Below are 18,778 nucleotides of genomic sequence, written 5' to 3' on the forward strand. Positions count from 1 at the left end.
TTAATAAAGACAATGATGTCAAATACCTTGTCAGAACAAAAAGGACAAAATCAACTTCAGCATTCCAGTTTAAAAAACATTCAACAGAATACAGGGGCTGGCGGTGCGTCAGACAAAAGTTGGGAACTGGCGAATTACGAGATATATATTAATGTCCCACCCCTTTTTAAGTTCGGTGTCAAATATTTGATTCATAATCTTGGTTGGTTGAAATAAGGTTTTGAATAGACACATTACAAAATCCTAATTACCTCACAATTCAGTTGCTAATTTGACTTGCCAGATTTTGAGACTGAAAGACAAGACTATGTCAGGGAGATCCACTGGCCTCGTTACACTCAAAGTAAAGGAAGGAATTTTTTTCATTAAGGATGCATCCATTACTCAGCAACAACCTAATTGATACATGTCTTTGAGTTCTAAAGTAATAGCAAATTGATTGATTTATCCTCAAGAGGGAAAGTGGTGGGAATTGTCCAGCTCAAAAGAACAGCAGAATCATCAGCTTTGAGCTGATAGATGAGACCGGAATAGCAATGAATAAAAAAGGGTGGCGCGAAGGTGAGGTGTGTCAAAAACAGTGGATGAGGAATGGGAGATTAAAGCATGTTTGAAATTCTGATATCACAAATGACAGGTACCTCAAAAGACTCTCAGCCTCAACAGTCATCACATTTAATAGCCAATATCATTTAATTAGATCATTTTTTTAAACTAAGAAATTAGAAGCCAAGGTGCCCCAGCTCAAAGCTTACACCAGTATCCTTCCACCATGGTTTAGCAATGAAAATACAGTCCCTGCAAACACAAATGAGGGAATTTCAGATTAAAAAGAAGGAAATCACCTGCTTTAATCATTTTAGGGAACACATTACATGTATGGGCAGGGGGAATGATTACATTCACCAATAATTTACAAATGTCAAGAGAGAATTACGTATAAGAAAGACTTCAAAACCTACATTTATACACAGGGTGTTTGTGAAATGTGATCCATGACAAGGTGTCTCTGAAAGGCTCCCTCTATTGATCACATCTCATTAGCAACACTTCTCTATACCGCCAAGAGTGGACTCTGAGGGTCAGTGGACAGCTGAGATGGAGCCAATAGCTCAATAGAATGATCACAGTAATTACGTAAGAGTCTAGGTAACACAAAGGTGTAGGGCGGTGATGGGGGTTGGGGGTTGGGGAGGGTTTCACTGACTTGACAGGGAGACAAAATAGGCTGATGACAACTACTGAAAGACTAATAAAGAATGTTGTTTAACATGTCAGTAATTTAACTTGAAATCCATAATTAATAATTATAATAACATAAATCATCTCACACATATTTCAGTTAAGCTGTCTGTTAAACTTGATTAACTTATCTGCATGACAGGCTAACATTAATAAATGTCACACTACAATTTGATGTTTTTAGAGTTGAATATTGAAGGGGATTTCAGGGAGCTTTTTTGTCTTTACAGCTATTGTAGAGAAGATGTAGCTGTAGAGAGATAAGTGCAAGACTCTTCTAAATTCTTGTAATAATTTCAATATCTTGTCAATTGTATTGATTTTTTTTTCTCTCAATTTAATTACATTGCTAAAATTGCACTTTGACACTAAAAAAAAATAATAATATGGAAAGAGATCACCTGTTAATTCCCTGTCTGAATTGTCCTCATCAGACATTTGGGACTGTCGTGGCACAGGAGGGTCTGAATGATCTCGAAAATGAATCGATAGTTTGCTTCATTGTCACCAAAGGGCCAAGCATGAGCAAGAATATCTACGGACCGGACACAGGTAGATGACATCCCTCGCAGAATTGTCCCCATCCGCTGTTGTTATGATGACGAAAGCCTCGTGATAGCTCTCCACTCTAATCACTCTCTATCTCACTCAAAAACACACACACTGACACAAACACATGCACGCACAAACGCACGCGAACGCATGCACACACCAATTCTCGCTCCCTCGTTGTGTATCACAGGTTATACGATGATGATTTTTAAAAAAACAAAACAAAACAAAACAAACAAACAAAAAAATAGGAGGCATATTTGCAAGTTGCGCCGCTGGTGCTAATTACTGTATATAATTTAGTAGCACTTTTTGGAGACCAAAAACGGTCACAAAATGTGACTAAATGGTCGCAGTCTGGAGCCCTGGACAGGGACGTGGAGAAAACTATCATTATCGTAATGATTCTACATGTTCATTCAAGACAACCTGATATTTTGTCTAAATACCACTATGACCTAAGTAATCGAAAATATTATTTCTTTCTGTGCATTTGGATAGAACCTGACGTTTTGTTTTTAACAAAAATATAAGAGTGGAAAGGAGGAACCTGTTGAGCTGCCATACTTCATTGTGTTTGGGCAAATAACTGGGCAGCTGGAAAAGGGAGATACAGAGCAACTCTGCAGTCTCTGAGAGGTTGAATGAGCACAAACCCGTGTCTCTCCTGATAGTACTTCTATTCCTGCTTCTGCTGTGGCAGCTGCTGTTTTGTGCCTTTGTGTCTCTCTGCAGCACTTGACCATTATGTTCAGTTTCATCTCAAGGATTTTGTTGTTACCTGGGCCTCAGTCTCTGTCTTTATGTCCCTCTGTCTCTCTCTCTCTTGTTCCTATTTTATCTCTCATGTGTTGTCTCTCTCTTACGCTCTCTGCTAATCCTCTGGGCTTCAGTTTTGAGTCTTGCAAAGTTATAAGTCTGTCAGAGTTTTCCCTGGGGAATGAAGTGTTATGTCTTTAAGTGTTCAAAATGGAACAACTTTGACATAGTGACACTGTGACATCAATCAACTATCAGCATATTATCTGCAGAGGATCCCTTAGGGATGCAGTAAGATAGACTATGTACTCTATAGTTTTCTTTATATACATTTTTTCTATATAGATTCTATTATATAAATTTATGATTTCTCCATATGTCAATGAATGTGTTTCTTTAATTAAACACAAGGATATAAAAAATATATATATGGTCTTTGTATTTCACTCACTTTTTAGGGCTTTCATAGTGTCTCCTGCAACTACGGTTCATAAGCTGCAGGCCACCTATTAATATTAATTGAGGATAACTTTTCTTTCCTGCTGTTCTTTAATATCATCTGAGCTAAAAGACATCAGCCCAGCCCTTCTGCATTCCTAATTAGCCAAAGTCTTTCCAAGGAGAAAGAGGAGGCAGGGACACAGTGAGTGGAATTTAGGGGCTGAGAGATAGAGGGAGTAACTAATCTGTTATACTTCCAGTGGTAATGACTGAAAATGGGTTATATGATACTGTGCCCCATTGGGTATTGGGACAAGTGACCCTTAATTGTTGACAACACTGGCCTCTAACACTTCCAACCTCTGATTGGACAATGTGGACTTAACACCCGAATGTGAACCTGAAACTAGTGTGAAATCATTTCTGACACATTAGAAACCATAAGATATCCAAGTCCATACATCCATCAGAAGATTAGGTAGTATTCCATTTCGGATTCTCACCATTCCATCTGAGACAACCTGCATTAAGTGTTACCACTGCTTCGATCTGACCGTTTTATTTTCCATCATTATCACAGCACTGATTAAAATGATGCGTTGCAACTGGAAGCCTGGATGCCATACTGTACGTAGCTGAGACCATTTGTTTCTGGCAGTCTTCCACAGCTAGAGAGCAGCTAGCGAGGCATGGTGCCGCTGCCGGGGGTAAACAAGCCGAAGCTTCCGGCAGTGTTAATCACAGTTTTACTGCTTCCAGGCTCTGGGGTTTGGAGGCAGAGGCTGGGTGGAGTTCATTGTCCTTTTTGTTTCTTTTTCTATAGCACTGAAGATTTTTTCCCACACCATTAGTGCTCTCTGCTGAGCTGTTCCATCCAGGTCCACCACTGTACTGATACAGGAGAGCCCTGTGAAGCACCATATGCCATAAGCACAACTAACTACTGTAAATGTGGACACATCAGCACATTAGAGGAGCCGCACCATGTGCGTCGTGTTGCAGCCGACTCCTGTACTACATGGTTTTATGGGATATGGGGGGGAAAAAAATCCTCAGTGCATGAGATATTCTTACCTCAAAGGACCACTGAAGGACAGAGCTAAAGAGGGAGACAGAGGGCAAGATTTAATAGGTCTTTTCTTGCTTTCTGTCAACCATATTCTCTGTCTAGAGACATGAATGTTATTTATCAAACTGGTGCACTAGTCTGGAGGAGCAGTTTGTTTGTCATGTGAAGCACACCTGTATTGTAATGAGTAAAGTTACTCTCTTCCTTTATGCATATACATTATTCGAGGATTGGGCAAATAAAAGCAGGGGATATGAGTTTTGTAGTTTGCTATGCACTTCGCTGGACTTACAAAGGTTAATACAGTTTGTGAGAGGCGGTTTTGCTTCAAGATGTCTCAGCTTCAAAGGTAGCTTCAGTTTATCTTGAAGAAGGCTGTGGCAGGTACAGTATGATTTAGTTGAGAAGTGACAGCGAATACAAGTTGAGCACATAACTAATTGGTTTGCAGAGGAGCTGCACTGAATTAATCAAGAGTAAAAAGTGCCTTTTCTCAGAAAGAAGCATGCAGGATCTACTAATAAATACATCAAAGAGGAGATATTCAGTGATCTATAGAAAAGGACTCATTATGAGACATTTACAAATGTGAATTAAGCTGCAATTACCATGGGATACTCAGGAGACATCAACCTTATCAATACAGTGCCATCATCACTTGCCACCTGTTCTGGTATGAACATCTGCTGGATAGTTGCTCTGTACAGATTAGCTCCCACTCCCACAGCAGCCTGCCACTGGTTGCAATGTGTACCATTATATTATGAGACATTTTTTTTGTGTGTGTCAATCTGTGTTATCTGTGTCTTTTTTAGTATTTTTTTTTTTTTTTTTAATTTTAGGAATACATTTTGTGACCCCTAATGAATCTATTTTGTACGCAGTTCCATTTCAACATCAATGAATTTAGCATATTAATGCCTAAACTGGTTGAGGCCTTTACATTGCAGACATTTTCATGGCATTGCTTAATATGTTTCAAACATAAAATGCAACAAGATGCTGACTTTGCCGATGTCAAAATTACAATATTTTAACTGCTGCCTTGGTTACTCAGACATCAAAATAATAAGGAACATTAGGAAAAAAAGGCAAATTGATATATAGAAAAATCATCAATGATTAGGTAAAATGTGAATGGGGTCACTCGTAGTGACAAAGAAACACAGAAATATCAGCGAACTCTGCAGCTCAGCTGCACTGCATTGTATCCTGCATTTAATTTGGTTGAGAATAAGGCTTTCAAGAAATATTCTAAATTCGATTACGTAAGCGAACTGAGAAAAAAAAAAATATATTTGATTGTGAAAATTAATATTCAATTGTGAAAGTAGCATAAACAATTCCCGTCTGCCCTGCGAGTTCTTGCATGGGCCTCTGCATGAGCCCTGCATGACGGACAGGAGTCACACAACATCACTTTCATTGACTGAAAATAAAATGTAGGTCAAGCTGAAACGAGAGAATAATTCTACAACAACCGTGTGGTAATGATGACAGAGAGTTAACAACCCAGTTCGGCCGCACAGAGACTGATTTGCATTCCGAGCAATCTAAAAGGCCCCGTTGTCAGCCAACAAGCTCTGATAGATACACTGTACGCTACCTGGCCAGCAAAAAACAGCAGAAAAGTTCATTTACTAGTTGGTGAAGTAAGTCAAACATCTAGCAAATAAAAGTGAAAGACTGCTTATTTTCTGTTTTTTGCTTCTTACAACAAGTCAAAAGTAATGGGTCATTTTTTATAAATATCTTGTTATCAGCAAAATACACATTACCAGTTGAGTGTATTACCTAAAGAATAAGGTGAACTGTGCAGTCATCATCTCCTCCATTATAAATACGTATTCTGGCTATTATTAGACAGACATGACATCAAATGTACAGTAACTGATGACAACCATGGCTACACTGTCAGGACAAGGTAAACTCCATCTGCTTCAGGCAGCTTAAATCCATATACTGTGTAGCAGATATAAAGTCAAACAGGTTCCAGGTAATAACCGGATGTGAGAAAAAAAACAATCCCACAAAATCTCGCAGAGGGACAGATTTTTTAATGTCTTACTCATAAAGCAAGTGTTGTGGCACTGACCCAAGGTTCAGCAAAAGACAAAGCAAAAGTTTCATTCTTTAATGAGATTTGCTCAACCTTTCAGAGGCTATACTATCACACTAAGACCAGCATGGAAGGCCCTACAGCAGACTTGTACATGGTGTGTATCATCATGCTAAGATGTACTCTCAGTGGCCCTTGGCCTGTGAATAAGTCACAGTGCACATAATGTTTCTCAGTCCCATCCTGTGGGGGAACAGATGGATCTGGACTGATGGAGCCCCCAGATTGAATTGAGGATGAAAATCAGTCTATACAATTCACTGTCTTCTACATCCTGATGTGCCATTTCCCAAAAGCAAACTTCAGGGATGATTGCTCAGAAGAGGTCATATTATATAGGTGTAATAATAAACTATATAAGCACTGACCTTGTATTACAAACATGCTCAGGTGACCCCAGCCTTGGCAGGCCTCACCTGGCCCTGCAGAGGACATTTAACTATTGACATGCCTGACTCACCACTTTGAAGTCTTCAGCGCTGCACTCCATGCCTCGGTAGTAGCAGGAAAGCAGCAAGTCCTTGATGTCGTGGCCCGTTCGGTCGTAGAATTCGCGCATGTTGAAGGGGCGGGGCTTATAGTTGTCAAAATCAGCCCTCTCCTTCAGGATCTGCAGGACATTTTCCTCCACCAGGTGTGGGTCCCGGATCTCATACCTGGAAAAGAAGGTTCTGGGCTTACTTGATGTGAATATGAAAAAGCACATTCATAAACACACATATATGCACTAATAAACTACCATTGTCTAATCCCTTCATTTAATTAATTTTCATATAAATCAAGCATAGCAGCACAGTAATTTTGTAATTACTTGATCATGTTTTATGTTGTACTACTGGACCTTTCCTGCGTTCTCTCAAAGAAACAAATCTCAAAATGTAATCTCAAAATCACATGCAAACCTTTTCATTTTTTTAACTTGTTTTCCTGTGTGAATCACAAGAAAAGGTATTTTTTTGAAAGGGTTAACTTCCAACTGAATACTCAGACATGAATAGTAAAAAACAGTAGACATGAAAAAAGTTAAATGAATTTTCAGAGATTGCAATTCTCAACTGTCTGTTTTATTTAAAGATAATCACCTTCACCCACAAAATTTAGCTAACCATGAAACAGTTAAAAAATAAATATGATGTCGAGGAATTTCCACAGACAGCAGAGCAAGACACAACGTTAGCTGTACTTCAGTTTCATTTTAAAATGCACATAGATAGAGTTTGGCAGGCAGACAAGCATTTTTGGCAGGACAATAGGGATTAACATGTAAAAAATTAATATACAAGCAGCAAAAAGAACATATTCAACCTCTAACTGAACCAAAGGTAAATATGTGCATGCCAGCTCTCACAGACCCACAGGTAGCCAGCTCTCACAATATTATAGAGATTGTCTGAAACTGGCGGCTAGCTGTGGCATACCACATGCTGAGTGGGATAAAATATATCATTATATAAAGGATGGGAGTATTTCTTTTCACAAAATCATGTTAATCAATCTGCCAAATGATTACAATTGCCTGTGGTGGTAGACTGTTTTCACTTCGTAAGCATAACAATGTTCACAATGCTGTAATTCAGGCTGAGGATCCTGCATACTCTGGGAAAGCATACATGGACTATTTAAGCTTTAAATAAAAGCAGAACACTTCACCTAGCATACAGCTGCACTTTTGTCAAGTCAAAAAAAAGGTAATCAGGGGTATCATGTCAGGAACTATACACACTGACTTTTTTGGCCATACTCAGAGGAAGAAAACCCTGGAGATGTCATTTATGCCTCTGCTTGACAACAACCATCAACCCATACCACCTGCTCACAGCCATTCACAGATACAAATTAACCTCAATTAACTAGTGTGGCCCTGCTCGAAGAAAGAACGGCCCGTGGATGACCCCTGCTGAGCATTGGGCCATCAGTGGTACAAGAATTCAAATTATGGAGTGCTAAGATTAAGCAATACTGAGAGACATTTATGAGAATGAGTGAATAGCAGAGTAAAAGAATGCATAATGGTTTTTTTTAAATTAAGAAACAAGGTAGCCATTCCAAGGTACAGGTTTTGACATGAAGTCCTAAATTTGTGTGTAATGTGTGAGCGCAGCAGCCATCTCATAATAGAGATCATGTATTGTGTTATTGTAATAATTTTGTACAGTTCAATTTTCAATCGCAAACATGAATAACTCTGTCCCAAGCTGGAGAAACCAGAATTAGAATTGAAAACCATGAGACAGAGAGAGACAAAAGCATATCCTTCTCCTCTGACAATAAATCTTTGAAAGACTGTGGATGCTGACAGCAGAGTTATTTCTCATGGATATGGGCACTATTTCAAACCATAATAATTGGTAGTAAATCTTAATGGATTTTTTTTTTAAATTTCACAAGGTCAAGCTTTGTCAGTGCTCATGAACAAGATTTTGTCCCTTGATGATGAGATTAATGTAAGTTTATCCATTAATAAAAAATGAAATATTACATTATTTCTTTTGTGAGCGCTGCTTTAATATTCATCTGGCGATGAATGTTCCACCCAAATTACAAGAAATCTAATATGTTCCACTGCAGCTACAGTGTTGTTTACCTGCTGCAAACAGAATAAAATAAAATATTCACCATGTAAGACAGTATGTGCCGTAATTTGAAATGAAGACTGTTTCTCACTGCTGCCCTCATAACACTGAAGTGAGAAGGAAATCTGGCATGCTTCAAGTTGAACGGAGTTAACAGTGCTTTGATAGAGAAGACTGGGACTACTGTTCTGACCAAGAGTTGAACTGAACACCACACAATATTACTGTCAAATTCAACATCACAGATCAGGTGTAAAATGGAACCTAAGATCAATTAAATCCTTGCAGAATATCATCACACCGATTATACACAGTAACAGCAGTGAGTAAAATATCAGTATTGCCATGCAGTGTTTAACATGTCTGCCTCAAACTTTCTTCACAAATTCAAAGCAAATTCTTAGAATCAACCCTGGCTGATTATGTTGTTCTTCAAAGTGTTGTAGTCTACACGTTCATTGGGAGTAACATCTTTAATCTTTTTATTTATCTTTTTCATAAAAAGGATGCAAGAATAATTAGCATAAGCAGCAGAAACTACATGGCAGAACAGTCTCGACTAAAGACAAGACAATGCAGACAATCACTCCCATAGATTAAATACACGATGAACCAAAGAAAGATCATTCATTAGCTGTTATGTTGTCCTTAATACATCTGGCTGTTCTTGAAACTATACTATGGCAAATTAATATTATGTAGATTTAATGAGTTACTGCAGCTGTAAATTAATGTGTGAATAGATCGTGCACTTTTAATGCTCTAGTGTATTAATCACATCGTTTTTAAAGGGGTACATTGCCAAAACAGTTGTGTCGGCTTTAGGAAGAGTGAGTGACAGCAGCTCTGAATAGAGCTCAACCAGATCTGCCATTAACACATGAAAGCAGACTGAACTTTATCACAAATTACCTGCCTCCTTGAGGAATACACAATGCCTCCTTATTTCATGAATTAAGTTTTCAAATACTTGACTGGGCTTTTAGTTCACAATATAGCTCAAGTGGACTGAGCGGTCACAGTGCTTTAAAATGGTAACATTCTGCAGCTGGATAAAATTTAGATTTTCCAATCAATCTCAATTTTTATTTGACTGATCCAATATCGATTCTTGAAATCCTGAGACTCATCTTTGCATTTGCATCTTTTTCAGTAAACGCGTACATCTGCCCTACATGTCATGTGTATGTAGTGGTTGCTTGTTGTAAGTGGTTCAGTTGGGGCTGCATGATGTGTAAAATGTCTACTTTGTGGAAACTGAGTGATTACAACCTGCAAAAAAAAGTTAAAAAAGTAGCATAAGTGATAGCTGCTATATGAGCCCCCTTGAGTAATGACACTCCTGTTAACTGTGAAGTGAATAATTACAGTCTATGTGGACCTGCCAGAATTTATTAGACTGGTGTGTGTGTGTGTGTGTGTGTGTGTGTGTGTGTGTGTGTGTGTGTGTGTGTGTGTGTGTGTGTGTGTGTGTGTGTGTGTGTGTGTGTGTGTGTGTGTGTGTGTGTAGCATGTGGATTCTACCTGATTCAGTTGGTCCCTGCTGTGTACCTAACACTAGCTAACAGCTATCTGCAGATATCAGGCTGATGTCTTGTCAGCACAAACAGTGCTGATAAATTAGTAAGCAAACATTCAGTTTCTGCCCTTTCTGTGCACAAAGTGATAATTAAAAGTGGATGTCTGCAATTAGTTGAAGCATGTGCTGACAGTCCATGCGTAGCTGTAATGGGATTTATTTTTTATTTTTTTAAATATGCATAATGATGATGCCCTTGAAAGTGTTTTTTTCATTATTCTTGCTCAACTGCTTTTCACATGTAGACCTAAAAAAATATAGATGTGTCATGTGTTACTCATTTTGCCATTGCCAAAGAAAATAAATCCTTAGTCCAAAGTTTTATAACCTGGAGATGTTACAGTTTATCCTATAATGTGCACTTCACAATTTTATATTCAAGGAAACAACAGGGTTACTCATGTGTTGAATGTACTAGAAACTTAAGTTCCCTGGATAATTTTGAGTAAGTGTTTGATAAGTGTTTTATACAATATTGGTATTTATCTGATGTAACTGAATTGAATTGAATGGAAATGAATTGAATTCTGGACTTTGTGAATCGAAATCGAATTGAATCGGGAGATCCGGGCCGATATCCACAATGATAACATTATGGAATCTGGAAACATAATACATCACAATCTGTAAAGTAACTTTAACTGTAATTGATAACCTAAATTGCCATTGTCATTATTTAGCTTTTTGTTGACATTTTTCTTCTACAGTGACTTCACTCACAACATAAAAATGCTGTTCCTCTTTAGGGCTGGATATCAGCCCGGATCTCCTGATTCAATTCGATTTCGATTCACAAAGTCCAGAATTCAAAGTTAGTACTAGCTGCTGGAAGATGTTGCTGTGGCCGACTCACGTGCTATAAAGCTCCCCGATTCGTGCATTAGCTGAGACAGCGAACACAACGAGGATGTAGGTGAGGGGCTGGGGGGAGCGTAACAGAGTAGGGAGAGGGAGGGGTGTTAGGAGCACAGTGGTTTGCTTTACGAGCCTCATGCAAGGTCTCGTTGATTTCCAGAACTTGCACTTGTGCTTGAAGGTACAATTTCTTTCTGCTACAACTGATATACAATTTGCAATTGACAGGACTGGTAACAATTGGAAAAAGTTAGTCTGCAGCCCTGAAAATGACAGGTAATATTGCCCAGGCCAGTTATTGACAGAAAAAGTGGCATGTTTCATTGATTTGATTTTGGGGGGGGGGTGTTTCACAGCTCAAAACTACTTCAGTCTCTCACCCACAAAGGGACTACATCAAAACATTGTCATACTTTATTCTAATAAGAAGATACAGCCTGTTTTGGTATATTTTGAATCTAATTGAATTTTATCCTGAGCCTGTGTCTTATAAGCAACACAAAGCTGCCAGGAGAGCACTTAAGACGCTGTGCCCAGATCCCCGAGTCAGGAAGCTTTAGCTGAAGCGCATACAATCACAATAATATGGGTAGATTTTTAATATTGCCCTGCCACTGCTCCCTAAAGCAATCAAAGCAAACTGGCTACGTAGGGGCGGGGGAGACTAAATTGGATTATGGGCCACAAGCACTTTAATTTTCTTGCGGGGACTAAAACGAATGAAGGAGCATCTGCATCACTTCGCCACCTCATGAGAGGAGCGAGTAAATACAAGCAGCCACTGATTTTCAGAGTGAACCTTTCAGTGTGACTGTGGTCACAAAACTGTACTTTCTCAGGACTACACATACTCAGTTAAAAAAAAAAAAAAAACCCTACAAAAAAAAATTTTCTCCATGGCACTTCATATTCCCATTGTCATAAGATGGTGTTAATACATCAGGCTGTGAGACACAACAATAAACACATCTTGAAATAATATCAAGTAATTATCTAATTAGCGCTAATTGAACTCATACACTAACAAGGACTGGATTACTTGTGCAGTGTTCTTTTGACAATCACATATTAATGGTGGTGCAACTATGGCAGACACTTATTATGCCATTTTGGTCAAGATCATTGAATTGCAAACAAGGGCCACTGAGACGTGAAGCAAACTCAAATAAATCTCTAGTACACTGATGAGCAATCAAATAAACAAACAAAAGAAGCAGTAGTCAGTAATCATAAATCAAATTGATCATATGTAATCACAAATGTAATCACAGTAATCACATTTGATCTGTTAAAGACCATAACCTTAACTAATACTAAATCGCCTAGTTATGTCTCCCCAGTGGTAATCTTCTCTTTTGTAAACAATCAATATATAAACAATTTATGCAAATGAACGACCATTTGAAAAATCAGCCTTAGAATCAACTCTTTGATTTTGTGTTTTCTGTATAATGATCCGGCCTCCCACTGTCCTTTCCCAAGCACTTTTTACGCAAGTCAAATCCTGGCGTAAGGAGCATGTTTGCAAGCTCAGGAAACATGTTAAAGCTTGAGAACTGTGTAAGCAGAAGACTCGCTTGTCTGACTTTCATGAGCTGATTCAACACTTTTTGGAAGCATACACTACATTACCACCACCTATTCCAAAATGACCTTTCTTATGTTAATTATCATATAATTGCCTTTGCGATATAATAAAAATGAAACTGAGCAATTTACTCATAATATTCTGCTCTGCCAAGTGTGACTTTAACCTGCAAAAACACAATGGGAAAAGCAATGGGAACATCTCAGCTATGAATTTCATAGCATCTAAAACAAACTGGCATCAATGATACCACTGCGTCCTCCCGACACTGTGATGTACACAGACTCCCAGCAACATAACACTTTGTTTTTCCCTTTGCCATTTTCCAACAAAACCCACAGCATATTTCCTGATATCACGAAGTTTACTAATTAAATGTTTACCACTCAATCAATGTTTAATTTAAAAGCAGTGCCCACACAAAACCCTAATAACTTTTATCTACATGTTAGATTTAAGTTGTTCCCGATTCCTTAATCAAACTACTTTTTTTTTTACCTCTTTAAGACTGTCAAGAGACTGACCTGCAAACAAAGCTGGCCTTGTCATATTTTAAGAAAACGTCATATACTGTACCAATCTCTAAGAAAGTAGGGGGACACCTCCTCCAAGGCAAGACTGAACAGAGGGAGCAAGAAACGGTGAGAGATGAGAGTGTTAATCAGCAGGACAACTCTGTAGCTTAACAAACAGCACTAATTACACAGGGATAAAGACGTGTTCATCACACAGCTTACGAGACACAAGTTAATTGCCTCTACATGTAGTCCTCTCCCTCCATCAAAAGTCAGCTCATTCCAAAGTCACTTGGAGCAAGTGCCACTGCTTTCATTTTTCTGTTTCCTCTCTCTTCTTCATTTAGTGCTATTGCCCTTATGTTTTTCACATTTCAGTTCTTCCAGGAAATCTGGCTGAACCTGACCTGATAAATCCAAGACATGGAAGCATATGTTGATATTTTAATGGTCTGCCATTACAGCTGACAGTACAAACACAGAGAGACAAATCCAAGTAGGATGTAGGACACGCTTGTTGAAATCTATACCATACATAGCGCTTTAAGGTTATCACCTGTAATATGGTTGCATGCTGTATATAGAGGTCATGGAGCAACAATCTTCAGTATGAAAACGGGGAATTGAATATATGTCATTCTAACATGTACTACTCTCCAACTGTGCCTTAGGCTGCAGAGCTGTGAGAATCAATACACTAAAAAAAAACTGAGTATTGTAGTCAAATCAGTATTTAGATGTTTGTATATATTTTATTTTTGCATAAGAGCAGTAAGTTGTGTTTGCGTTTATGTGAATTTTAATGATTTAGCTGTGAATACAGAGTGGAGGACGCTTATCTGTACCGCGCTGCTACATCTGATCAGATTAAGCTGGGTGGCATAGGAAAGAAAAAGTGAAGAAATTTAAAGTCAAAAGTTTCTACATCAATGGTGAGCTTGTCATGGCTGCAGAAAGACCAAGTGATCAAAGCACAGCGGGAAACAACAAGTGTTGCAGCTGTGAATCACACACACATCTCTGCACACTTTGTCAGCAGGGGATTTAAAAATCTACTTGTCTACTTATTCAATATTGAGTTATTCATATCACAAGAACTGTAAAATGATGAGGCAAGGAATTGCACTGGCAGCATTTTCTCCTTCATCATTTTATATATACCACTTAGAAATTGCTCACCCATTATCTGTTACCTGTGGGATTCACATGATCTCTGATAAAATGTGTTCCTTCTCATTTTTTTTTGACATGATCTGTAATGTCACTACATCATTAAATAACCATCTCTAATGCTGCTTTTCCTGCTTTCATAAAAACACCTTTAATCCATATGTCTTTTTTCCTAAATCACCTCAAGCTAAGGTCAGTCAAAGTTCACAATCACAGAGACCCTTAAAAGATTTTGCATGTTTCGTCCATGTTGTTTGAACATCTCTCGGTGGTCTCCAGCGTCAAACAGTGAGACAGGTGTTAAAACACCCCTTTGCACTTCCACGTGACATATAAGCTTTCACCTGAGACAATTTGGACATTAAAGTAAAACTAAGGTTTCATTTCCACTAGGCTAAGACCAAAATTGAAATTTTATCTAAGTTCAATATTCACTAGTACCTTACAGATGTAAACTGTGGGGCCTTACAAGCAAAGTGTCCAAACTGCTTCCCTTTACAGAATATCTAAAGAGAGAATTTCAGTATTTAGTCAGTGAGTTCAGTGAGCTAGTGATTTAATGGTCCTCAATTAATTTTACTGGAGTAAAGACTCGTTCAGTTTCATGATAATTGCAGTAGAATCTACCCAAATTAAAAATGTACTGTTTCAGCCAAATGTTTCAAACTAATCGCATTTACATCATATTGTGCAGTGGACACAATCAATTTCTGAATCAACAACTGCTAAATCCACACAGATGGGTCTCCCTAAGAAAAAAAAAAACCTTTTCATCAAAGCAGCCAGTGTGACCGTTTAAAAACCTGTGTGCTGAATACCGGTCTGTTTTATCATACATGAGAGAAGAAACTGACTGTTACGGGTGGGGCGGATTACTGAACGGCAGGACATCAAAGATCAGGAGATATCTGAGATAAAAAAAAAAGTACTTGTTCATTGGCAGACTTGCGTCTGACATCATGCATACCAACAGGTAGACCAGTTGCATGCTATGGTACAGGCAGCCCCTAAACGTACAGGTAAGGTACATGGGAACCAAACACACACACACACACACACACCTGCCGTTGAGCAAGGCAAGGAGCTCCCCAGCGTGGTACAAGTCGTTGCGAGTCACACGGCTGAAGCGGAAGGAGTTGAGGTTGCAGAAGGTGACCGCAGGGAACACCATCATTGGAGCCGCCACCTCGTCCAGCTTGGTGACGTGGGGGTACTGGAAGTAGAACTGCACGCGGTCCACGCACACCATCACCAGCACACCCACGGAGCCCAGGAAGAACAAAATCCACAGGCTACGCTTGATACACATCCGCTCATAGGTGAACATGTGCGAGATGCCATGCAGCGTGGACCTGCTGGCGAAAACTTCAATAGGAGCCGGTCGCTTGTAGTCCATGTCCTCCGAGCCCGCTTTGATATCCATTATGTCCCCGGGATGAGTTTAGATGGATAAAGGGTAAGGGGTTGCTAATGGAGCAAACTGCCTTTATAGATAAGTAGGTGCTTTATTAATGGGAAGGAGGTTAGTGTCTGCAAGTTCACGCCCTTCTACGCATGTATTTCTCATGCAGTCTGTGTGAGATGTTGCGTCACTGACACTGACAGCCCGACATTCAGTGCATTTTTTTTTCTAAAGATATCGTCGAAACACCCCGTGCTTACATCAAAACACCTGGAAAAAGTATAGGTGGGGAAAGCATGTGTTGTACCTCGGCCGGGGTCACAGTTCCATGATAAATAGCCCGGTGTGGAGCGCGCATGGACAGATGCCAACGCTGCCCTCTCCTCCTCGCAGACTTCTGGAATATAACCGAGTTAATATTTGGCTTCCATGCTCTTATCGAAAAGCCGAAACACTGGGCAGGTCTGCAAAAGAATATTTAAAAAAAAAAAAAAAAAAAATTAAAAATAATCACGCGTGAGAGGGGAGAAAAACAGGCAAATCACCCTCCGCTAGGAAATCAAGGAGATGTGATTTAGAAGACCAAAAGCGGCGTTATGATCTATCTCTGTGTGTCAGGCAGAGAGTAGATTGGCTACAGGGCTTCCCCCGCTCTTCATATTCAACCCCCGACACGTGCAGAAAAAACAAATACCCGCTGATTTTTCTCGCCTGTTATCGTTTTTCAAAAGCAGCCGTCGGGAAGTCCTGGGTTTTCAAAAGCCAGGATAAACAGCTGCATCACAGAGGAGCTGGCTCTGTCACATCGCTGCTTCGGTGCGCCTCTGCTCGCCTGCTTGCATCCATTCCCTCCTCCGAGCTGCCTCCACACAACAATGCAGTGGTAAATACTCCGCTTTGGTTTGGATTCCCGCTTGTTTATCCTTGAACAAGAGTGTTCCGGAGGAAAAAAAAAATGTTTACCTGGCCAAAAAAAAAAAAAAAAAAGGCAAAGCACGCCAGAAATGCTTAGCGTTATGAATTCAAGTGAAGCCACCTCAGAGGCGGTCGCGGTTTGCCCAGATCAATTAAATTCGCCCCAAAAAAAAAAAAAACAGGAGAGAGCGAGGATAGGGTGGCATGTGTTTTACATCGGGAGACGAAGTCCAACGTCGGTGTCAGCAAAAGCAAAAGCTACACTTTACCTAGACCTGGACCTGGACCTGGACCAACAGTTTGAGCGACGACGATACAACATGACTCAAGAATTAGTCACTGCCTTAGCCGCTGCCCGTGTCCCTACGGCGGTCCTCTGCGCTAGCTGAAGCGCTTAAAAACTAGCTAGCATCAAGCTTTACTTCCTACAGGTGAAAGTTACTATTTTTACGTTAGAAAGTGAAAACGTGGCAACAAGACGTTACCTAGTTATTTATTAGTTGTAATTTACCTGGTTTCTGATGGTAAGTTGGCTCCGGTACTAAAAAAAAAATGCCAACCGTTCAAACGTTACGTTAACGTCAGGTGTAAAGGGGCCGTATGGAGGCTCGTGAGGGAAAAACAAAATCCCATTTTAGAAGACAGTTGAAAAAAAAAAAAAAAAATCAAAAACACTACAACTTTGCTGCATTGGGGAAAGGAATCAAGAAAAGTGGAGTTGGTTTTGTATTATAAAACTTTACCCAGTTATGATCCCAAAATGCATAAATACCTGCGTTATCACCACTCTTGTGTTTCTCTGGCAGTCTCTTAACTATCTTAGACAATGAAAACAAGCTGGTCTCAAGTTTTGCATTCTACCGGTGAAAGTTACGCTATTATTTTATGAAAGAAAAATGGTTACGAGACATCATGTGCAGGAGACATAAAGTGAGTTAATTTACCTGGTTTGTGAAGGTAAATTAGCTCAGCTAAGTGAATGCCAACTGAATTTCAAATTGTAAAGGTGTAATGACAGTAAGTAACACTTCAGGAGGCAAATGGACTACAGAAAACACAACAATTTTAATGATACAAACTTAGCTGCTTCACGGAAATAAACCGAAAAATTTAGAGTTCGATTTGTTTTATAAAACCTCACACAGAAGTGAGCTATTTGAGACCACATTTTCAGGGGTGTGACTCAAAAATTCATTGTTATCTTAGTTACTACAGCCACCTATTTACTCACTTGTGTGTTTCTCTGGCACTCCTCTTAGCTAGCTTAGATAATAGAAATAAACATTAGCTAACATCAGGTTTTCCTTTCCACTTTTGAAAGTTAGTGTTCATTTTACAAAGCAAAATAGTGAAAAAAAATTACTTTATTATTTGAAGGAGGTGTAAAGCGATTTAATTAACCTGGTTTTTGAAGGTAGATTAGCCCAGCTACTGAAGAATTCCTATTGAATTTCTACCATTTTACCACCGTTTCTTTGTTACCTCATGGCTTAGCACATTGGTATTTTATTTCAATTATTTGTCCTTAATGCTGGTGATTAAAAGGTCTAAAACATGGCTTTTGTGTGTGTTCATGTGTAATTTCTAAGTGGAAGAGCTTTTTTTTGATACATTTAGTAGCACATCAACAAACTGCATTGTCTAGGGGTAAATTCAAAACAGTAAACATTGGGTCAGTGTAGTAGCATGTAGATTCCTTAAGCGGCAGAAATTAAAATGAAAATGAAAAAGGAGCTGACCACACAGGTACCGACCAGAAGGGCACTCGGTCAGCTTGTAGTGAAAGTGTCCCATTAGGGCACAACCACATTCTAATAAAATTTCTAAAATATGGTCACTTCTGCACTGAGAGCAAAAAAGGGCAGAGATTCACATGAACATCATACTGCTTACAGGAAGTGTAACTAAAAGACAAAAATAATTTATAAGAAAAAGATAATTAACACATTACTTTACCTTTAGATATGTACTGTTAACATTAGATATTATTAATTCAAAA

General features: G+C 39.0%; 1 protein-coding gene across 1 annotated transcript in view; it reads right to left on the bottom strand.

The window, feature by feature from the left end:
• asic1b (acid-sensing (proton-gated) ion channel 1b) overlaps positions 1 to 17,382 on the bottom strand; it is a 145,912-nt gene extending 128,530 nt beyond the window's left edge. The window contains exons 1-3 of the mRNA XM_040115928.1: positions 17,291 to 17,382; positions 15,524 to 16,328; positions 6,643 to 6,838 (exon numbers count right to left, since the gene is read on the bottom strand). Of these exons, the coding sequence (XP_039971862.1) occupies positions 6,643 to 6,838; positions 15,524 to 15,885 (558 nt within the window). The 5' untranslated portion in view covers positions 15,886 to 16,328; positions 17,291 to 17,382. The remainder of the gene's footprint in view (positions 1 to 6,642; positions 6,839 to 15,523; positions 16,329 to 17,290) is intronic.
• Positions 17,383 to 18,778: the final 1,396 nt, after the last annotated feature.

Source organism: Xiphias gladius, chromosome 21, assembly GCF_016859285.1.
Source record: "Xiphias gladius isolate SHS-SW01 ecotype Sanya breed wild chromosome 21, ASM1685928v1, whole genome shotgun sequence".
Lineage (NCBI taxonomy): Eukaryota > Metazoa > Chordata > Actinopteri > Istiophoriformes > Xiphiidae > Xiphias > Xiphias gladius.